Genomic DNA, 18,936 nt, shown 5'->3' with positions numbered 1-18,936 from the left:
TTTACTACTTCGTAACTGTTCAGTCTTCTCAAGATGTCCAGCTACGAAATTCCACAGCACTCCTGCATCTTGTGCCTCTCTCACTGGAATGGAAACTACGTTTCGCTCAGCCTATATTCATGCACTTGCTTTCAGTGTGTTGAAAAAAGTACTTTTCTTTTGCAAAAAGTGCGTTTGAAGAAGTACTGGTGGAATGCCAACCAAAGCTCTATCAAAAACAAAACAAAAGGACAAAGCTGATCAGCACACTCACCCACTGCTTCTTCTTTGTTTCCGAGATTTCCTGCCGGTGCCTTTCCTGCAACTTTGCAATTTCCTGTTCGCGAGCCTCTTTGTCTCGGGCCTTGTGCTGCTCCAGGTCTGTCCGCATGCGTTCCAGCACTGCGCTCACTTCCTTCAGCTTCTCTGCTTCACACTGTTTCTGGACCTGCGTGCCGCCAAGTGCAAATAAAGTGAATACTGGGAGGTACCTGTACGTACTTCGATGCTTTCGGACATGACTGGAACCTAAAGCAACGTAAAAAGACAACATAGCAGACGCGAAGAATGATGTGAAGAAAAAAGAACACGCGCATTTCCATTCTTTAGTCCATGTTTTCTTGCTTCGTACACATAGGAATTGCAAATTGGAAGAAAAGCTTCTAAGGGGGCTGTGAACATGGGATACAAAGCCCAGCTTTGCTCGCAAATTGAAAACGTGCGCTTTGGCTTTACATTTTTACCGCCAGGGAATACCTCCATACAGCTCTTCAAACTTGATGTACTAGCGAAGTCGGTCGTTTGGTCAGTGTTGTACAATGGAATGCAGCCACAAAATGTGGGCACGAAAACCATGACAGTTCAACATCAGCTAGATGCATTAAACTGCAGTCCCTGCTGCCTTATAGACTTGCACTGCCAGGCTGGTATGAACAGCCATGTGAAGAAAGTGTCAGCAATAACAAGGAACAGGATGAACTATATAAACTGAAACGTGTCGTGGACTCTACACCGGATTTGCCACCTGTGAGTGTGTGTGCGCAGCCTTTACAAACCTCTTCTTGGAGATGGGCAAAAAAGCAAGCAGAGGTAATGTGAATGATAAGCTGTACAAAGTCAGGCTTAAGATTGATTTTTGGTTTTGGTCATACAAACCCGCCTAAGCAGACAAGCTTGGAAAAAGTTAAAACAGCTTTACTCGGTCTTGCAACTGATAGACAATGTATGTACAGTACGCAGGCAATGTGATGCGGCCAGCACAGTCACTTCCAAGTTACCACTCCTGCTCGGCTTCTCGCGGGTGAAGTGCCATTGAGGCAATGCACAGACACCCACCTCTTCCCGGATCTGCTGCACGAGGTGCTCCTTCTCCTCTCGGTACTTGGCCTCCAGCTTTTCCCGATGTTCCCTGAACGCTTGCCGATACTTGGTGTCACAGTCGCACTTCGCTGGGGCCTCTTCCAAGCTTGGCATTTTGTTTACTCCAGCAAGCATCTGCACATGCCAGGCAAAGAACAAACACTTCCTTATGCACCGGTATACTTATCTTTATTGTCCAGTTCAACAAAGTATGCCTGTCTGTGCAAGCATCAACCAGTTCATTAGAGCAGTCTAAATGGATGGAAGTGGACGCTGCACAGCTCAGGCTTGAAGCTGCAAATATCCAATAATAATAACATCTGAGGTTTTACGAGCCAAAGCCAGAATATGATTATGAGGCACGCCGTAGTGGAGGGCTCCAGCAATTTCGACCATTTGGTGTCCTTTAACGTGCACCGACGTTGCACAGAACATGGGCCGCCAGCATTCCGCCTCCATCGAAATATGCAGCTGGTATGAAGCCCGCGAATTTCTGTTCAGCAGCTGAGCACCACGACCACTGCACCACTGCCACGGACCAGAGAATATCCATCCATGTACCATAATCATGTTGATGGGTATGCAGTAATATTAAAGGGGTCATGAAGCACCCCTTGGGCTTGTTGAAAAAACACATCCCGCGGAAAGCTGACACGGCTATGAACTGCTCTGTCAAATATTACAGTCGTGCGCGCCGCGTAAAGGCCACAAGTGGAGCGCGAAGTTGCCGTTTCCTCAGGCGCCCTCTTTTCATACAGAGGCCGGTTCTCACTCTCGTCGGTGGGCGGGGCGTCTGCATGATGACGTCGCGGATCTGCCAGTTTACGTCGCAAGAGACATAGCATGCTTATTGGCCGATAGCAGACGTAAATCGAGAGCGACGTTCGGATCAGATGCGCTTCTTGCCGCGGGGTGCCGCCGCTTGCCGGCGCCGCACTCCTCAGTACACGGTAGCTGCACTCGCGCAAGCGAATCACAGCGGGAGAGCGATCGCGTTTCATGACGCGCGCTGACGTAACTTCATTCCCCCGTGCCATCCCTCCCTGTCTAGCTTCCAGTGCGCTCGTCGGCACGAGAAAAGAGAGAAAGCGCTGAGAGCGTGCGCCACACTACCTCCGCTCATTCTTGACGGATTCGAGAAATGTTTGCGGCAATCGATTCGGGAGGCAGTAAGCTCCGATACTGAGGTCATTAGATCATTACTTGGAAAAGTGGTTCATGACCCCTTTAAGAAAAAAAAGGAGCATGAACACATACACACACAAAATCCATCACACATAGCTTCTCAGTATGTACTACTTTGCTTCTTTACTGCAGGCAGCTGGCAACCAAATTTATGAAGCACTTAACATTACTACCTAGGCACAGAGCTGTCATATCCTTTCACTTGCTTTTCTATCAATTAAGAGGAGAGCTTTAATTAGTAAACTTGGACAAATGCATTAATTGCAAGCATTTGCATAAGCACAGTTTGTATTCAAATCCCCGACTATATCGAACCCGCTTACATCGAATTATCCTGTAAATCGAACAACTTCTGAACACGGTATAGTTACAGTGAGAATATACAGCGAAAATTACGGTTGTATTGACCAAGAATAGCAGCGACTCCCGATATATTGAACGTCGAGCAGGGCAAAAGTGCCCCCGGAAGTTTGCTTTCCCTTGTAGCGGCGGGGAAACTGGTGCTTTTCCCCCCCGCTCACTCCAAAAGTGGTTTAACCCGGCGGCGCATGACCCGCTCTCCCTACCATGGCTGCGCCGCGTCAATCGAGCCGCCGTCACCCCCCTGCAAAAAATGATCCTGACCCGCCCGCAGCGCTTGCTGAGACAGCCAATCAGGACCTCTTGTGCTCTCCTCGTGCGAGCGCGCGGGTCGTGCGAGTTATCTCCCTGCATTTCTCGTTCGTTGTGCTTTGCACCGTGCGCCTGTGCCATGATGGCTAGCGTGAAGCGGCAGAATTTGCCTTTCATCGTGAAGCTCGAAATTATAAATCAAGTCGAACGTGGTGAGAAGTCGGACGTTGCGGCAGCGTGCAAGATTCCGAGGAGCACTGTCAGCACGATCTTGAAGAATAAGGCGGAGATAAGAGATAAAGCGGACAAAAGACCCGGTGCCCGTGGCGCCTGACGAGTTTGTGAGTGCAGATGATGATGTCGCGACCACAGGTGAGCTCGAAAACGAAGACTACATTGCCGACATCGTACCGAGCACAAGTGAAAGAGGGCACAATGACCAAAGCAACAACGATCCTTTGCCCACATCCTCAGAGGTGATTGATGCTCTCGCACTAGTCCGGCGCTTCTGTGCGAATGTGGAAGGTTGCGGCCTCGCCTGCTCCAACTCTTTAGACCATGTTGAGAAATGCGTGCTGTCGCAGGCAGCGAAGTTGCTCAAACAGAAAAAAATGGACGACTATTTCAAGTGCAACTAAGTTAGCTTCGTCAATAAAGTGCTTTTATGAATGGTATGTGAACTTATGACGTCCAATTCTTTAGCAGGCTTATATCAAATTATGCCCTATATCGAATTGACAGGCGTTTTTTTGCGAGTTCGATATATCCGGGTTTGACTGTATAGCTTAACCACGACAGATATTTCTAATCAAAATACAAAGGCTTCACAGCTGTGTGCCTTGCGTTAGTGTTAAGCCACTGCTGAAGATGGAAATGTTGGCGTGTACATTACATTGTAAAATCGAGGTGATCTTTAAAGAGGCCCTGCAACACTTCTTCAGCATGGTCAGAAAACGCTGTCAATCGGTAGTCGAGGCTCCTGAGAACACGCGAGCCAAACATTATAGCGTAGCATGTGGCTTGAAATTTACAATTAATTCTCAATGTAAGCTAGAAATAGCTCCCTCTTCTTTCGACAAATAATGCCATAAACCCAAATGACTGTGCCATTAAGCCGAAGTCCGTAGCTATAGGCTGATTTGAGCATCGCGAGCTGCATAATTACCGCAGCTGCCGCGAGATACCGCCACGTGCCCATGCACACGCTCACACTGAAAGTAAGCTGCGCATTCGAAGGAAAAAGAAAAAACAAAAGTGCTAAATGTCATGACACGTGCTGAAAAATGGACGAATTTTCTTGCCCCCTTGTCATCGTCCCCTCCCCTCCCCTGCGTAGCTTTCAGCGTGCTCACTGGTACGAAAGGAGAGAAAGTGTCTGAAGCATGCGGTAAATCCCTGTAACTCCGCTTGTACTCAACAGATCCTAAAATTTTTGCGGCAGTCAATTCATGAGGCAATAAGCTCTTTTAGTGAAGCCATTCGATGTTTACTTGGAAATGTGTTACAGGGCCCCTTTAAGCGTGCACTTTTCTTCAATGTTTTCTGTATCATTATGACATATCAGCAGCTGCATTATAAAGCAGCCGGCTGCATTTTCCCACACTTTTACTATGCCTGTACAATCTATGCAGAAATTATAAGCTCCTGTACCTCATCTGGATTATTTACTTTGTAAAGCAGGCAGTAAAATATACCTTTCGGTGTGTTTGCGTTGATGTAGAAACCCTACTGCTGGGCGATTCTTGACAGGATGATGATACAACATTGTGGTCCTCTGATGATGATTCCTCCTGAAAGGAAAAGAGCTAGCCGTTGCTTAAGAGTGACCTCCCAACTGTGGCACATCGAAATTGCTATGACAGATGCCTCATTGACAAAATTTTGCAGATCAGTACTAGGTATGCTACGATGTTTAACTGCAGCTACTTAAATCTCTTGTATGAGCACTAATGCAACTTCAGTACCTTCAGTGAGGCCTAATGAACTAATTGGATGATGTGAAATCTGAATTATGACATGTTCAATTGCCAAAGTACACTTAAGTGAAGTGTGAAGTACACTTGAATACGAAAAAAATGTCTATAATCTGCACCATTTAACACTGCTAGAACAATGATGTTAAATGTGCAATGCAAGCTTGTTATGAATAATGAATTGTGTGCAGGCATTACTTCTGAACACACATCAATACACACCTCATAAAATGACGTAGAAAATTTTCCATTTCGTTTTTAAGGTCCAGAGCTGGGCCTCTCGTTTTCGTGGTGCGGTAGGTGCATCAAACAAGGGAGCAAAATGCTCAAAGTTCAATACAGGAGCTTAGCACAGGAACTTTGGTTCACTTTAATGGCTGCTTGCTTGTTTGAGGATAAAAGTAACTTGCAAGTGACTTACTGAAAATCATAGCGTGACTGTAACTCACAAGGCCACTGACAAAAGTAACTTGCACCACATACACCCAGTCGTAGAAAGTTTTCTTTCTATCCACTTTCATATTCTGATAAAAAATATTTCAAAATTTTTTCCACGTTACCACTCCATGCTTGGACACTGATCTTCGTGCACCACTAAAGGAAACAACCATAAAACTTGGACACCAGTTGCTTTAGCTGGCTTTTGAGGATACAGGGTGGCTAGCCTCTAGGGCTGCGTTAAACACAGACACAACAACAAGTGACCGGCTAACCTTCAGCCGATGCCTCTTTGTGGGCAAGGACGAGGATGGTGCTTCCTCCTCAGAAGATTCCTCCTGCTCCTCAGAAGCAGACTTGTCTTCCTCCTCATCATCGTCGTCGTCCTCCTCATCTTTCTCTTCCTCCTCATCACCAGAAGTCGAACGAGTGGTTGCAGGCGGAGGAGGCAGAGAAGGCTGCACAACACGCGGAGGCCGGCCCCTCTTTCGTGGAACGCCAGTCGCCATCGTGCCTTCACCCGGGCGCCCGCTGCTGCCCCTCCGTTGCTGCTCGAGGAGCTGCTGGTGCCTGCGCAGCTCATCCAACGCTTTGTTGAGGGCGGTTGTGCGCTTGGCTGCGATCACCTTCAGGCTCGTCGTGATTGGCTTGATGCTTCCTTTCTCGACAAGAGCCCTGGGATGGGAAGCCAGAAAATAAAATGAGCGCAGCTCGCACTAAGTTGCGCAAGGTTGTGTCATGGCAGAGCTGGTGGGCACCTAGCTGGTCCTGGCTTGGCTAGCCTTTTACCATTCTCACTTCTCTCTCTCCCAGCCTTTGCTGTACTATACTATACTATACTACACATGGCTATGCTTTGTCTTTTTCTTTCTATCTTTTTTCGTGTCCGTTTCTTTCTATCTCTTTCTTCCCTTTCTATCATTTCTCTTTCCCTCTCTCTGTACTCAATCTCCATCTCCCTCCTTTCCCTTCTGAACATTCTCACATCTTTCTCTCCCTCACTTCCCTTTCCCACTCCCCTGCTATATTATGCTATACAAGGCTCTGCAAGGGTATGCTTCGCTAGCGTGCCTGGCTAGCAGAGAGGTTACGATGCTCGCCTTTGGACTGTGGGTACGCGGGTTTGAATCTCGCCTCGCCAAGAATTTCTCTCTTTCGCTTTCTCTCCTTTTTTTACTTGTTCTCTCGCCCATCAGAGTTATTGCATCCCAAGCCAAACAAATCGGCGCACATGTTTTGGGAGCGATGCAGAAGAGTAAGAAGAGGACGAAGAAAGCACGCGCCGGTTCATGATGATGATGCTTTTCTTTCTACGACACACGGCAAACCTCGAACGTAACAGCTCTGCTACAAAAACCCTATGAATGACAGCTCCAACATGGCAACAAATCGCATTTGCACTGAAATAGCATTCTTTGTCATTATCGTGCAGTAAATGAAGGTCCATATAGTCTAAACCTTAGAAAAAGATATTTACTACTCTCAAGTGCTGGAACACACCAAATATTTCGCTCAAACGTTTTCGATGACATTGCAGTACGCTAGCTCACATGGCTTCCGCGATTGCCGTGGTTGCCACACATGAGAACAGCCGCAAGAAATTTGCGTAGCACTCCGGTTCTTTTAATAGCAACACTAACAAGCTGATGTGATAATGTTGACGGCCCTAGGTCAGCATCCGGAGACCTGCTTTTATATCAAATTATAATATCACGAATGTTTTTCAATCTCAGTGTTTATTCACACGAAGCCTTACTTCACACATAAAATGTATTCAGTAGAGAAAAAGATAAGCTTTCCTTGGCAACTGAGCTTGCAGTATCTAGAGATGGGGCAGAATTGCCAGGCTATACGAACCTCTGGTGATAGCCACCAAAGAAGCGGACGTCGTAACCGTGGTCATCGACACGTATAACCTTGGCTGGCCAGTAGGGAAAACCTTTCTGCTTGGCAAAGACCAGATCGTGTGGCGGGTCACATGGCTGACAAAACCAGTACTTGTCACGCTTCTCGTTGGACATGCGGTAACAGGCGCTGCACTGCCGGATTTCGTTCAAATCGTAGCTGCAGTCTCGCAACATCTGTCGGGCCATGTCGGCCATGCAACTGTGTACTGCAGAATAAAGGAAAGGGAAAGAGAGAAAATTCGGTATGTTGAGAAAAGGTGGCACTTATAACATACATCAACAAAAGGCAGTTCAGAGGAATGAAGGCGTGAAACAGTAAACATCGGCGGTGATGGATCTTGTGTACGAAGCAAATAAAATGAGTCGGCGCTGCTTCGGCACAGGGCCACCATGTCCACAACCGTCAAAAAGCCTAACATTAAATAAGTAGTAAGCAAAAGTACTGACCAGGAAAAAGTTTGGAAAGTTGCAGATTGAAGTACAAGACCTTCATCTCCACGTTCATGCAGATAAGGTTGCAGAACCATAGTCATGAAAACGGCACAAACTGCATGCACTCATGGCAATCGAAACTTTTCCGTCCCAAGCCCTCCCTCACAGATCTACTGATAACATGCATGTAGAACAGAGCTGTTGCCCTAAAGGAAAGGAACCCAACATGCAAGAGGATAACAGGAAAAAGAGGAAGAGAGAAACAGTGTACGTACTGCCGTAAAAGATGACAACATTGTGCACGATGGTCTGGGCATCAGCATGGAACTCCTCCAGGCTCGTATACTCGCTGTTTCGCGTTTTCTCTTCCATAGTGATGAGGTCCATTTTCTGGTAGATAAGATAGCCCTGCTTCCAAGCATCCCCTTCAGCCAACAGCAGCCGATGTAGGTCTTTCGTCTAAGCAGTGGGACAAGAAAGCCAGCAGAGTCCGTGAGTACTTTGTGGTGATAAGGCGTGCCAAATGGCCGAAAGAATGAGGAATGTAGAGTGGCAGGAAAACCGGGTCAAGCGCACCGTAAATTTACACTAGGCCAAGCCTTGGCATAGTGTCGTGTTGAGTGCCTTGAGGTTTGGATGGCGCATCGTAAAGCAATGACCCGCTAGGAAAGAAGCCGCTAAGCGCTGGTACAGCAGACAAAACTATAGCTGCAATGTTAAGCGACCCGTTTATGCTCGGGTAACGCAACATGACCTGTATAGCTTTCAGCGACACTCGCAACACCAATAGAACTTCCATTATGAGCACAATTCTAGAGAGATAACAGTTCATAATTAGAGAGCGGCATCTGCCCTGCAGTGGACATTTTAAAGAAATGCAGATGATAAAACATTCTATGTCCTAACATATGTGGAATACAAACCACATTGATCTGTGGATGCATGCATGGCAATAGAAAGGAGCACTTAGTAAAACTTCACAGCTCGATTTTTGCGGTCTACAAGGTCAGGGGATTTTGCGTGCCAGAACGACCTGACAAGGTGGTAATGATGCACACCGTACTGGGAATTCCCTATTATTTCTAGCACCCAGGGTTCTCGTAGTGTTTGCCTAAATCTCAAGAACACAAGCGTTTTTGAAACACTGAACTTGGCAGCACTAGACTATAGCAACAGTACCACTGCAGTGAGTTCAGGTTGCAAACAGACTACCCATTTATGTGTGTTCATTTGTGTGTGTGTGTGTGTGTGTGTGTGTGTGTGTGTGTGTGTGTGTTCTGGATCCTTGCTGCCACTCTGCATCCCCCTTCTAGCATAGGTAGTGCAAACATTTCATTTTCTTCAACACTGGGTGGCAAACAAGCAGGGACTTTTCAAGCTCTGGCTCAAGCAAGCAATGCAGATGCTGGTGTTGCTCAAAGCACACATTTTCATAGCGCAAAAAAGCTAAGTGTGTGGCCAGTAAGCGCTGTTGCAAGTAGCACTTCTGCATATTTGCTTCCAGTCAGAGGCATCTCAGCAACAAGGAGGCATAAGAGTGCACACGTGTAAAGAATGCTGCAAACAACAAACAAGAGGCATACATCTCATTCAACTGGGACATCAACAGTGAGACGAACAGAAGACCAAAGGAAGTGGACCCCCAACACCAATCCTGCATCTTGCTCTTCTTCAAGCTGTCTCTTCCAAAATCATCAACCTGTCATCAACCTGCCTCCATCCACTGAGTGTGGTGTTTCATGCCTGTATTACACCTCCTAATTCACAGAAGGTGACTGCACTTGGGAAGATGCAAGAAACTATGGCCCTATGGTTGTTATCACTGTGGAATGGAAGTGATCCAACAGAGTTGCTGTAAATATATTCAATAATACAGTGAGGAAATGTTCAAAGAGCCAAAACAAACCTTCACACAAGACCGCCTGATGTACACACAGTGTACGCAGCATCAGAGGGGCATGAGTGAAAGCATTTGTTATCTTCAAACTATGGTACCGAGATTTGCAAACTACCCTTAGTGACTAACATGAATTTTACTTCCAAATACATCGCGCACATTTCTCCAGAGGTTCTGTTTAACGAGATTCCACTGTGGTACTAGGTAATATAGCTCAACATTTAATATTGTCTGCACTAAGCAGCAAGCAAAATATGCACCGAATGTTTTATAGTCTAGTTTCCTGCTCTGCTTCTAACACAATCACGACAGCCATAAGCCAATGTGCACCATTGTGTGCTTTATCCACTCATCCTGGCTATGAAAGAACATAACTCCAATTTAGAGCAGAAAGGCCATGACACACTAATCGTATCAATACAAAGTACAGAAAAAACTAGAGCTGTGCGAATAGCAAAATTTTGGGTGTGAAGAGAATTCGAATATTGAAGTGGGAGTGCGAAGCGAATCGAATATTTTTCGACTATTTCTCGAATATTTTTCTAATACTTTGAAGCGAAATTGCAGAAAAAAAAGTTGGAGAGAATTCCTAAGCATATTCTTATGAGATAGCAATATGAAAGTGTTTCTTTTCACTAGGTTGAAGTGCTGGCAGGGTGGTGTTTCATAGTTGTCTTATCAAGAATGAGGCAATGTAGAGGCCGAATTGTATTTATGGACATGATTTGGTGCAACCAAAGGTTGCCGACAACACTTTACACGTGATAAGCAAAGATGCCATTTCCTCAGCCTCTCCTCCTCTTTCAACTTCTGTGGAAGCCCAACTGATGTGAAGGACAAGGTTGTGCTCTCTTGAAGTCTGGAGTTCCAAATCGGCCTCGTAGACGTCGATATATAAGAACATCTGAAATTTTCGATGTTTAAAGGCTTCGGAATTCGATTTTTCAGACTTCATGCCCAAATTTCAGGTCCAAAACAGGATTAATTGAGCCCCCCCCTCTGCCACATCTATCATCTCCATGTTGGAACCTGCATTTTCTTGAGTTAGGTAATACATTTGCGGCCGTAGCGGAGCTTGAAAGGCAGCTTTGCCGCAATACGGTGGTGTAATGAGGCGAAGCACACTCAAAATCTAGGGACCACTTCCAATCGGACGTTGACTGTGTCTTGGCTAAGTCCGACCGTAACGGAGCTTGAAAGGCAGCTTTGCCGCAATACGAGAATGTAATGAGGTGAAGCATATTGAAAATCTGAAGAGGTCACTTTCAATCGGACGTTGACTGTATTTGTCTTTGGGAAGTTCGAATTGTTCGAATAGTAAAATTCTAGTGCGAATCGAATAGCAAACAATATTAGAAAAAATATTCGAAATTTCGAATATTCGCACACCCGTAGAAAAAAACCACGTACAGCAAAACCACTTTAATATGCCTTTTATGGATCCACAGAGTGTAATGAATAGGGACTCTCATTATGACACAGCTATCAGCAATATTATCAGCTAGGAAGAATGTATATAGTATGTACGAAGAATGCATCAGTGAGCATTCACTGTAACCCCGTGCCCAAAAATTTCTGAAAAAGATATATATTCCAGCTTTGTCTGAGAACATAGCCTCCAAATAAATGTTCCAACCTGTTGTAGTTCCCGCGACCTATACAGCTACCTGCTAGGTTAGAAGCGCCGTGCACGAACAGAGCAGAAGTTCGCATTTTCAGTGGAGCCCACGCTCCGTAAACTTTTGTGGGTGGGTGCACATAATATACGGCTCATGTACAGCATAAACGTACCACAACCCTTGGTATGTTAGACCATGTTTCCCAAAATGCAGAGCCCACCTTTCAACACCGCAAACTTCCATAATGCTGGTGATCAGTACAGAAAACACAGTGTCATATAAACCGCTGCTCTTCCGGCAACAATTAGAGAATCTGTAACCTCCTAACCTCCTGTCTAACATGAAAAAGCAGCATGAAGACCAAAAAAATAAAGAAACTGCATGCACAAATAAACTAATGATGTGAAGAAAACAAGGATGATTATGTTTAGGCAAACAAAATGAAACTGCAAGAAAGATAAGATCACCTAGGGCAAATTGAATAACAAAGGAGTACATTCATTCCCACAAGCAACCACGTTCAAGCAAGCAGCACTAGCACAGCGAAAGAAATGGCAGGAGGGGAAGTGGGGAAGGATGCTTGATTGAGGTGGTTCCTTTACCTGGGCCTGCCGTGGCAGATGAGGGCTTTGAGGGGCAATCTATCAGATTCCACATGAAAAGTGCACATGTCAGCTATCTCACGGTGAGGCTTGCAACGAAGCGGCAACTACGTGGAACACATCTGCAAAGTACTTTTAGAACGGCGTCTCCCAGCTTCAATGCATTCGTTTCAGGCCGCGTAATGACGGATAATAGTTACGGTCAAAATGTGCAGCTCAAAAAGTATCTGCTTGAGTCGATAACAATACGAAACAAATTAACGGCCAGGTTTAATGGTGTGGTCATGGCGGAAGGTGAAACGGACGCATTGGTGCCAGGTGACGCTGTGCTAAAAATATGTTGCAGACACATTGCATGTGGTCGCAGCTTAAAACTTGCAGAATGAGCTACATAAAGATACATGGCAAACAGCTTACGCTCTACACCTAATTCATATCGCCAACATAAAATTTGATTTTTAAGCACAAAAGGAAGCCTGCTTGCTTGAGTGGGCATTCTGCCTTTTCTTGTGTGCATTCATGTGCCAGGCACATGTATGCATGCAATGAAATTATTAAAAAAGCGATTTCATGCAACATATGTGGTTTAGGGTGGAGATGCCATATAAGGTGCACTGTTTTACGTATGACTGTTGTGACACAAATACAAATATTAACAAGAAACCAAAGCTGCAAAGATGTCTCTGCAAAACAGGCACCAAATCAGCAGCTCCAATGAAGGCTTTCTAAACACCAAGTAGGCATTGGATTAACTGTAATGCAGATTTAGCGGCAGTTCCTAAAAAAAGTTAATTTGCTTGCACACTATTAATGAAGACAATGACTTGTGCAAAATTTCCTGCAAAAGAAAACTACCAAAAAGGGAAAAAAAAAACCACAGATCCTGCATTAGCTAGCAATTCGTTTGGTACCAATACTATTTCCAGTTTCGGCTTAGTTTTAAGAATACAGTTTTTGAACGTCGAACGTTACATTTGTCCCCTTTACTAGAGACACCATTAACAAAACATATTTATGCTCAGTCCGGATATGCTAAGCTGCAGCTGCCAATACTTGTGTTCCTAAAAATAGCGTGCATGAAAACATCAAAGCGTGAAATGGCTTTCCAGCGACACACAGTGGTTTAGGATTCAGGCTTATGGTCACTGCTATCAAGTTTAACAGGCATCATATGCATAACACATAATTTGCCAATGGCTTATTGTATTGGGCTTGCCCACATGTCTCTCTCTCTCAAGAGGATTGGGAAAGTGTCTCGGGAGGGCGGTCAAACCTTCCTTTCTTGCACCTGATGCTGGTCGATTACCCATGTCACGAGTAACGCGCGTCGTCGCGTGAGCAGTTTCCTACAAGCTGCCGATATCTCAACTTTAGCAAAGCGGCAATAAAAGTAGCTCAGACAATCTCCGGTGACACATCCAGAAAAACACCGAAAAATTACATTAGGAAAGACTATGAAAACCTTTCCTACTTTAACGTTCCTACATAGTAGTATTGGGCAATCACACTGACCATTAACCCAGTGTTTACATGAATGAATAATTGCACCATGCATTTTGATTGAAGGTAACTTTTCTGGCCAAATACGAAGCCTTTTTTTCCGCTCCCCCCAGCTAGCCGTAACGTCCCTCAGGAATTGACCCGACATTTACGCAGAGAGGTCGTGAAACTAGGTTCAAGGCAGAATGCCCTGCAGGCTAGCATTCCTGGGGGTGCACATGTTACGAAGCACATGCCATGAGGGAAAACACACAAGACCCTTTCCTACAAAAAAAAAAAAAAAAACAAAGAAAAAAAGACATTTGGGAGGAGAATGATAAGGCATGCGAGACCCTCCCTCGTCTGCAAGAAGGAAGTCCAGTGATCGTCCCACCTTGTCTTTGAGCCGCAGACATGTGTAGCTGAGAAGGATGTTCATGTCATCCACTTTCAGCTTCAGTTGCTCCCTTTCTTTAAGTTGCTGTGGCAGAGAAAACGTCACGGTCAAATTCTTCTCTGTTCAGCAACGAAGCAGTTGCAAGTGTAGGGTTTCTATAGTCAAAGTTAGGATACGTAATGGCACTGCCCCTTCTGCATCCCACTACAGCTGTGCGGTGGCAAATGAAAAGAAGCTGTATACACCATAAAAGCTGCAGCAAGTTGTATTGTGTTCGTCAACACAGTCCGTAAGTTCAAGTTCAGTAAGAGATGTTGCAAAGCAATTTTTTCCATATTTTCAGCAGATTAACAGAGGATAATTAGCGAACTGCTAACAAATGACTCAAACATTGTTTAAGCACAATTTAAAAATGTGATATGCAGTGCTTGTTTCATTGACAGACACCATGATGAAACCACTGTGTGTGCAAAGGCACGTATCGGAAAAAGAAACCGGATAATTTGAGAATATCTTTACACATGTTAAGATATAATGGTGCATAGCTGGCTACCAACTTATACACTTGAAGGCTTATAAAATTACTGTTCCTAAGAGAAATTTAAACGAAGTTGAATGCCGAATGTGATGATTTGTTAGTTGATTCACGTATTTCCTTAGAACCAGGAACAAATAGCACTTGAACAGTAGTTCTATCACCGCCCCGTGGCTAGCGCTTTTGTTCCTGTTGCAATAATGTACAAACCAGGCATGCTAGGTGCACTCCTGCAGATATTCTGAGGAAATTTTAACAAATTTTGAATGACATTTTCAACAAAATCCTCGAAAATAAATGGAAGTGGAAGGCACAGCAATAAGCAGCACCTGTGTTACTCTGCTAGATGCTATTTCTTGCTGTATTATACAGCAGCCATACTGCGGTGATCAAAGTAGCTATTACATTTATATAACCAATGACCCACAGTAGACCAGTTTTGAAATTTTTGAAGTTTTGAAACCATCATTTTTCCTAAAAGCCATGTGCAAGCACAGTGAACTCGAATACCTAATGACGTAGAAAATGTAGATGTGGTTCTCTTAATGAAACCACGCACAACAAAAGTGCGCCGGCATGTACCCTTAGCATTGTCTTCATTTGAAAGATAGTCGCTGATGCTCTTAACAGGGCAAAGGTGCAGCCTAAAGAAGCTGTCTGTGAATAACATGATAGAGAGGGGAGTGGGGGGGAACTTGTATCTATATTTTCACACATGGCTATTTCAACACAATGCACAATAATAGCCCTTCAGTTGAGGCACTGAATGAAATAACTGAAACGAAACTCCAACAAAAAGAAACTGGTATTTTGCAAAAAGTCACGAGCACTAAAATGTTTTTTACTGAACACTGTTGATACATTAAGATCTATTCAACAGTACGTGTGCACCTGAAAGGCTGTCGTCTGTTCACTTCTGAAGTGAAATGCAAGCGACCTGAAAATTACCGCTACGGCATGCAGCCCATGGCGCCATAAAAAGTTCACCACTCACACAGCAGACTGTGCAGACAAACTTGTCTTCATTGGAGAGGTCTTCCTTGACACAAACTACGTGGTACACTCGGTGACACGTGGTACACAGAAGCACTTCGCCACCTCTGTGACACTCAAAGCAGTACCAGTCGTGGCCGTCCCTCTCCTATGAAGGAAAAAAAGAAAAAGAACGAAACACCATTTTGTTATAGCAGCACAAGAGGGGTGGCACACATTATTCAGCTTTTTTCAGCCAACTGTATGGCATGTTTTTTGTTATGATTTATCAATATTGGTCACAGATTAGTATAAAGGTCATTTTTCAAGATGTCTGCCAACGATATTATGAACACCAGGAACTAAAGCGTGTTGACAAGCTCACATTGTATTTCTTTTCTCTGTAATAATGTTTGACCAGCTAAGCACTATTATAAAGTCGCTGCTTGGTGCAAGACATGCCAACATGATTGACACATTCCTAAACGTTGTTGCAGATTCTATAGTGAAAGAACCTTGTGTAAACAAGGCGGCATATACTACAAGAACATATGTGCACATTCTGGAATGTATGCAAGCTCCAGTAAATAGAATAGAATGTATGACGAGTCATCTACAAATGCTACTCGAAACAATTTACCTGAAATTTGGATTTGGACAACTGACACTTGTGCTCACCACTATCATTGAGCGTTTAGTGCTGCTAGTTGTTATTTTCTGGGCAGTACTTCTCCCAATAAAGAGTTACCTTGTGCCTGACAGCTGTCGTACTATCTGGTTCTTCCCTTTCACTACAAATGTGACAATACCAACTTAAGGTATCCAATATATACACAGCAGTTCATGAGGGATGCTGTAGTGGGTGAACTCTGAATATTTACTGTCCGAGATGCTTTGAATTCAGTCTACTTGCAATGCAGCCACCGATGGAATCAAACCCACAGCGTCAAACTCAGCAGTACACCACAGTCACTTTAATGAGCCAATGTGAGCTACTATGGTTTATGAGGCATGCCACTGTGGGACACTACAGATTAGTATATTCGGCCACCTGGGCTTCTTTAACGTGAATGCCCATTTCACCCCTGTCGAAATATGGCCACAGTGGCAGGCAACCAAACCCATGACCTCGTTCCTAGCAGCACAATGCCATAGCCCCTAAGCTACCACGACGGGCAACACTGGAAGTTTGCAAGGAAGTTTGCAATGGTGTAGTATTCGTGTAGAAGCTGTGAAGTGTGTACACGAGCATAACGGTGATAAGGAAACACACCGCTGGTTCATTAGGGAGCTGGAAGGCCTCCTGCTCAACGCCCACTTTGGAACCCTTGGAGCCAACCTTCTTCTTGGAGACCATCAGGCCATCTCTTACGGCGAAACCAAGCTGACGTTCTGTGTCAGCTTCACTTAGTTGGTGCTTGCGGCGCATGTAGTTCGCCACACGGTCCAAGTTGCTCACCTGGGCATCAGCATCGGAAAGAAAAGTGTAAGCACAGCTGCATACGTTCTTCAGAGTTACCTGAATGCAATGACAGCCACTGGCGCTTAAAGGGATGCTCAAGTGAAACACAAAATCAGTCTATAACGATAAATTATCCTTTGAGAACTACATTACCATGAATGTCGCAATCATAAGTTCATTACTGGAAAACAAAATGAAGGTCAAAGTTCATTTTAAAACTTTGTGCAAATGATGTCATGTAATTCGAAGTGTTTCATATTCTGGCCATGCTGGCTCAATGAAAGTTCTGGGCACTTATAAAATTTAATGTCTGGCTGTACTAGAACACAATGCAATCCATTTCTACTGATAAAAAATTGCGTAGGGCCTAGCAGACATCATCAAGATCAATAATTCCATGGTGAGCTGGTGCAGGAACTTCAGGGTTGCTTTGCCACCAGCCTTCTCTGGCTTACCAAACTGCCTCTTTCTCGACAGGAGTTGTGTGTGATATTATGGAAGGGTAATTTACTAAGACAAGTTAAATCATTTTCTCTTCAGTGTCCCTTTAAGGTTGCCAGTCCCTGACCGTATAGCCACATTAGCAATAACATCATTTGGCCATAATGCCAATTAAACAGCAACAATGAACGAGAAAGTAGAGAAATGGCTCAACAAAAAAAGGCTATCATGTACCTCATGAAAGCGTACGGTTTGAGATATCATTTTATTAGAAATTTACACATAAAATGACATCAATGTTAAATGGCTAAGTCTGAAGAAACTATTCTTTTTATGCGTTTTAAATGCGAAGCATTTCTTAGCAAACCTCAGGCACTTTGGCCGTTTCTATCTATGTATCTATCTATCTATCTAGCCGCCTACGTCTGGGCGCTCTCCTGGTCGTCTCCATAACTTCTAATATACCAAAATTGGCATAGTAGGGGATCAGTGTATGACGAACACGATTCACTGGTCATGACATGAGTAATGCAAGACACCTGTTGCATACGTCATGAAACCCTTTCTCTCAGTCACGTGTGGCACATACCTGTAAACCAGAGTTAATGTTATGCGGGTATGTGCCACAGGTGATACAGAGTCTCAACCAACACAGTAACTGCGAACACAGACATTCATACGCAAGGAAAGTGATAATAATAATAATAATTGTTGGGGTTTTACGTCCAAAAACCAACATATGATATGAGAGACGCCGTAGCGAAGGGCTCCAAAAATTTTTACCATTGGCTATTCTTTAACGTGCACCGAGATCGCACAGAACACGGGCATCTAGCATTTTGCCTCCATTGAAATGTGACCACCGTGGCCGGGATCGAACCCGCGACCTTCGGGTCAGCAGCCAAGCACCTTAACCGCTACACGCCGCAAGGAAAGTGAGGAAACGGAAGACAAAACACCCCTGGAAGACGCTCAATTAACGTCCACTCGTCCACGTGGTCAGCCAATGTGGAACACGTTAATTACGCAAAAACCGGCGTCAATGCTTCCTAGAATAAATCTGCTGAGAGAACGAGGCCTCTCATCATTACAGGTGACTTCAACATTGATTTATCAAGACCCAACAACGCTGGTTCTTATACTGCGTGAAAGACGGATAGGATGGGGAGAGGGCATCAAAAGACCTCGCTGCCACGTCCACGAAAGGAGGCATCATAGATCATTTCATCGTAAGAGGCATCCAGGATTTCCACCAGCTGCACTATACCTCGCACTTCACTACACTTAGACTCTTCATAGCCGCGATCATGAACGGGTCCGATTAACAAGTCCGGTCCAGCTGCTGGTGCTCGCTGATCACGGTGATGATGACCTTTTTCACGAACTGTCACGAACCCCTTCTACACATACACACGGGTTCATGAAACTTGCGTGCGTTGTCCATCATAACGGACAAGTATAAGCATAACTGTAACTGTGACTGTAACGTACGTGCAGTGCCCCTGCGTGTGCCACTTGGCTAGGGAAACTTTCCTGAATGAAGCTTAGTTGCGAGTAACGCCTGTCCTGTGCATCTGTGTTCCTTCTTTGTCCTGTTCGGATTCGCGCCATTCAGTATTGAAGAATATAAGCGCTACATATTAGCTT

At 44.7% G+C, this 18,936-nt stretch overlaps 3 protein-coding genes across 6 annotated transcripts in view; 1 reads left to right on the top strand and 2 right to left on the bottom strand.

The window, feature by feature from the left end:
- LOC119387083 (WAS/WASL-interacting protein family member 1) overlaps positions 1–18,936 on the bottom strand; it is a 259,526-nt gene that overhangs the window by 156,989 nt on the left and 83,601 nt on the right. The window lies entirely within an intron of this gene.
- Positions 1–18,936, top strand: part of LOC119387093 (ATP synthase subunit b, mitochondrial) — a 234,185-nt gene that overhangs the window by 172,887 nt on the left and 42,362 nt on the right. The gene's annotated exons all lie outside the window — the stretch shown is intronic.
- Positions 1–18,936, bottom strand: part of LOC119387084 (zinc finger MYND domain-containing protein 11) — a 67,386-nt gene that overhangs the window by 7,714 nt on the left and 40,736 nt on the right. For 2 of the 3 annotated variants that reach the window (XM_037654391.2, XM_037654387.2), the window contains exons 3-12: positions 16,660–16,845; positions 15,409–15,555; positions 13,877–13,963; positions 12,004–12,042; positions 8,161–8,344; positions 7,404–7,659; positions 5,822–6,221; positions 4,830–4,925; positions 1,315–1,473; positions 254–427 (exon numbers count right to left, since the gene is read on the bottom strand). In XM_037654391.2, the coding sequence (XP_037510319.1) occupies positions 254–427; positions 1,315–1,473; positions 4,830–4,925; positions 5,822–6,221; positions 7,404–7,659; positions 8,161–8,344; positions 12,004–12,042; positions 13,877–13,963; positions 15,409–15,555; positions 16,660–16,845 (1,728 nt within the window). The remainder of the gene's footprint in view (positions 1–253; positions 428–1,314; positions 1,474–4,829; positions 4,926–5,821; positions 6,222–7,403; positions 7,660–8,160; positions 8,345–12,003; positions 12,043–13,876; positions 13,964–15,408; positions 15,556–16,659; positions 16,846–18,936) is intronic. The other variant, XM_037654388.2, reaches the window with a different exon arrangement.

Source organism: Rhipicephalus sanguineus, chromosome 3 (assembly GCF_013339695.2).
Source record: "Rhipicephalus sanguineus isolate Rsan-2018 chromosome 3, BIME_Rsan_1.4, whole genome shotgun sequence".
Classification (NCBI taxonomy): Eukaryota; Metazoa; Arthropoda; class Arachnida; order Ixodida; family Ixodidae; genus Rhipicephalus; species Rhipicephalus sanguineus.
The sequence above is the reverse complement of the archived record's forward strand: the minus strand, read 5'-3'. Positions and strand labels throughout refer to the sequence as shown.